Source organism: Cannabis sativa, chromosome 2 (assembly GCF_029168945.1).
Source record: "Cannabis sativa cultivar Pink pepper isolate KNU-18-1 chromosome 2, ASM2916894v1, whole genome shotgun sequence".
In the NCBI taxonomy this organism is placed as follows: Eukaryota; Viridiplantae; Streptophyta; class Magnoliopsida; order Rosales; family Cannabaceae; genus Cannabis; species Cannabis sativa.
Window position 1 is genome coordinate 18931073 of NC_083602.1, and position 3105 is coordinate 18934177.

The 3105-nt window shown below is 44.0% G+C and overlaps 1 protein-coding gene across 1 annotated transcript; it reads right to left on the bottom strand.

Moving 5' to 3' along the window:
* Positions 1-1621: 1621 nt before the first annotated feature.
* On the bottom strand, positions 1622-2466 carry LOC133034178 (uncharacterized). The gene is made up of 2 exons (XM_061109214.1): positions 2276-2466; positions 1622-2192 (listed from the first exon to the last, which is right to left on the bottom strand). Exons 1-2 carry the CDS (start codon positions 2464-2466, stop codon positions 1622-1624), a joined length of 762 nt encoding a protein of 253 aa, XP_060965197.1.
* Positions 2467-3105: the final 639 nt, after the last annotated feature.

Here is a 3105-nt window from a genome sequence, read left to right on the forward strand (position 1 = left end):
TGGCCTTCCCCGGGTGGTAGTGGATTTCACAATCATAGTCCTTAACATGCTCTAGCCATCGCCTCTGCCTCATGTTGAGTTCCTTTTGCGTAAAGAAGTACTTAAAGCTCTTGTGGTCGGTATAAATTTCACATTTTTCCCCGTAGAGATAGTGCCTCCATATTTTTAGCGCAAAAACTACTGCTGCCAACTCTAGATCGTGTGTTGGGTACCTCTTTTCATACTCCTTAAGTTGTCTTGAGGCATACGCTACTACTTTGTCATTTTGCATCAGCACACATCCCAACCCTTGTTTTGATGCATCGCAGTACACCACAAACTTATCCTTGTTATTGGGAACACATAATACAGGGGCTGTTATTAGTTTGTCCTTAAGTGTTTGGAAGCTACCCTCACACTTTTCTGACCAGACAAACTTTTGCGTCTTTCGAGTCAAGTTGGTTAGAGGAGTTGCGATCTTGGAAAATCCTTCAACGAAGCGTCTATAGTAACCAGCTAGACCCAAGAAGCTTCTTACTTCACTTGCATTCTTAGGTGTTGGCCAGCTCTTAACTGCTTCGATCTTTTTAGGATCCACCTCGACTCCATCTTTGGAAACTATATGGCCTAGGAATGCCACCTTCTCTAACCAGAATTCACATTTCTTGAATTTGGCATATAGTTGGTTCTCCTTAAGTCGGCTTAGAGTCATCCTCAGGTGTTCCTCATGTTCCTCCACGGTTTTGGAGTAGATAAGAATGTCATCAATGAATACAACAACAAACTTATCTAGGTACTCCTTGAACAGCCTATTCATCACATCCATGAAGGCTGCTGGGGCGTTAGTTAGTCCGAAAGACATTACTAAGAACTCATAGTGTCCATATCGTGTTCTGAATGCTGTCTTGGGTATGTCTTCCTTCCGGACCTTCAGCTGGTGATACCCAGATCTTAGATCTATCTTTGAGAGCACAGCCGAGCCTTGCAATTGATCAAAGAGATCGTCAAACCTTGGCAAAGGATACTTATTCTTGATGGTCACCTTGTTGAGCTCACGGTAGTCTACGCACATCCTCATACTTCCATCTTTCTTCTTGACAAAGAGTACCGGCGCACCCCAAGGTGAGTAACTCGGTCTAATGAACCCTTTGTCTAAGAGCTCCTGTAGTTGTATTTTAAGCTCTTTTAACTCATTAGGTGCCATTCTGTATGGAGCCTTTGAAATTGGATTAGTCCCTGGGGCTAATTCGATGATGAAATCCACCTCTCTGTCTGGAGGTAGTCCCGGTAAATCTTCTGGAAAGACCTCTGGAAATTCACAGACTATGTGAACATTCTCCACATTTAGTTGCGTCTCTATTGCTCGATCCACTACGCTGACCAAGAATGCCAGACACCCCGTCTTCATTAGCTTTCTAGCTTTTAGGGAATAGATTAATGGAGTCCTTAAGGCCAGCTTGTCGCCCTTGAAAATAAACCGATCCCCAGCCTTTGTTTCAAAAACGACCAGTTTCTTTCGGCAATTGATTGTCGCACCGTGACTAGATAGCCAATCCATCCCAAGTATAACATCATATTCCTTCATTTCCAGCTCTATTAGGTCGCCCATGAGTTCTTTGCTTTCGATTATGATAGGTACATCTCACATTCTTCTTGTTGATAACATGGTTTCTCCCGAGGGTAATTCCGTCACAATACCACATCTAAGTAGGTCACATGGCTTATCTATACTATCAATTACCCTAGTAGCTATATAAGAATGAGTAGCTCCAGAATCAAAGAGAACATTACAAGGCAATCCGTAAATAGAAACCTGACCTGAGACAACAGTGTTGCTTGTGGCCGCTTCTCCTCTGGTGAGAGCAAACACTCGAGCAGGAGCGGCTTGGTTCTCCTTCTTTTGTCCCTTTGGGCAATTTTTCTTCAGATGGCCTAGCTGCCCGCAATTGTAGCACACCCCTGACTTCATCTTACACTCCCCAAGATGTTTCCTATTGCATGTGGGGCAAATTGGGAATTCTACATAGGTCCTTTTCACCCCATTGTTGTTATTTTGGACCACTGCTTTCCCCTTTTTATCACGATCATTACCGTGATTTCCCTCGTGTTTTCTCTTATTCTCTTGATTTCCTCCATTGTTTCTTCGGGCTTCCCTCTTAGCAACATTCTCCTTCTTTATATCATTTTCGAGTAACTCAGCTTCGAGAGCTTTTCTAACACCTCAGCATAAACTGTGTTGGTCCCCACCATGATTTTCACATCTTTTTTAATCATGGGGTTCATCCCCTTCAAGAACCTTTTGACCCGTAGGGCCTCGGTTGGTGCGATCTCTTGTGCAAACTTTGCCAGACGGTCAAATTGCCTAGCATACTCCGTGACAGTGAGATTATTCTGCCTCAGATTCATAAACTCATCTTCTTTTGCAGCTAGTATGGCGGCACTGTAGTACTTCTTGTTGAACACATCAACAAAGTCCAACCATGTCATAGTTGTTATGTTGCGACTCTATCTTACTACTTCCCACCAGATCCGTGCATCCTTTTTAAGTAGGCTGGCAGCACAGGATACTCTTTCCCTATCACTGAGGTCCATGTATTCCAATATGGACTCCACTGAGCGCAACCATTCCTCAGCTTCAAGTGAGTCCGAGCTCCCATTGAATATTGGTGGTTGTTGTTTCCTGAATCGCTCGTACACAGGTTCAAAACGTTGTATTGGTTTTGGATTCAATGCAGCTGATTGAAGAGCTAGGTTTCTAACGGGTGGATTTTGATTCTGGCGTAACTCCTCATTTTTAGCTCGTAGCCTTGCAATTTCTTGAGTTAGCTCCTCACGTATACGAGCGTTTTCTCGGAGTATCTCAGCTTGAGCATTGGGAGGTGCTTGTTGTTGTTCGAGTGCTACTTCATCTACCGGTGCTACTGATGCTCCTTGTCTACCTCCCCTACCGCTTTGGCCTCCACGTCGACCATCACCTCGGCCTCCGCCCCTTGCGGTTGCAGGAGCTGCATCCACGTGGATGTTTCTATTGTCGTTGATTCGAACTGATCTTCTTGGAGACATTATTTCCTAATGTTCCTTGTTTGTTTCTAAGAATCTCTAAAAGAAGACGAACTTAAATAAGAT

What these genes read in the sequence shown, in the direction of transcription:
- LOC133034178 (XM_061109214.1), bottom strand. Translation starts at nt 2,466, where the DNA reads ATGACATGGTTGGACTTTGTTGATGTGTTCAACAAGAAGTACTACAGT. An exon ending in GAGGCCCTACGGGTCAAAAG is followed by an intron (nt 2,193 to 2,275) that starts GTTCTTGAAGGG and finishes CTGAGGTGTTAG; the next exon opens with AAAAGCTCTCGAAGCTGAGT.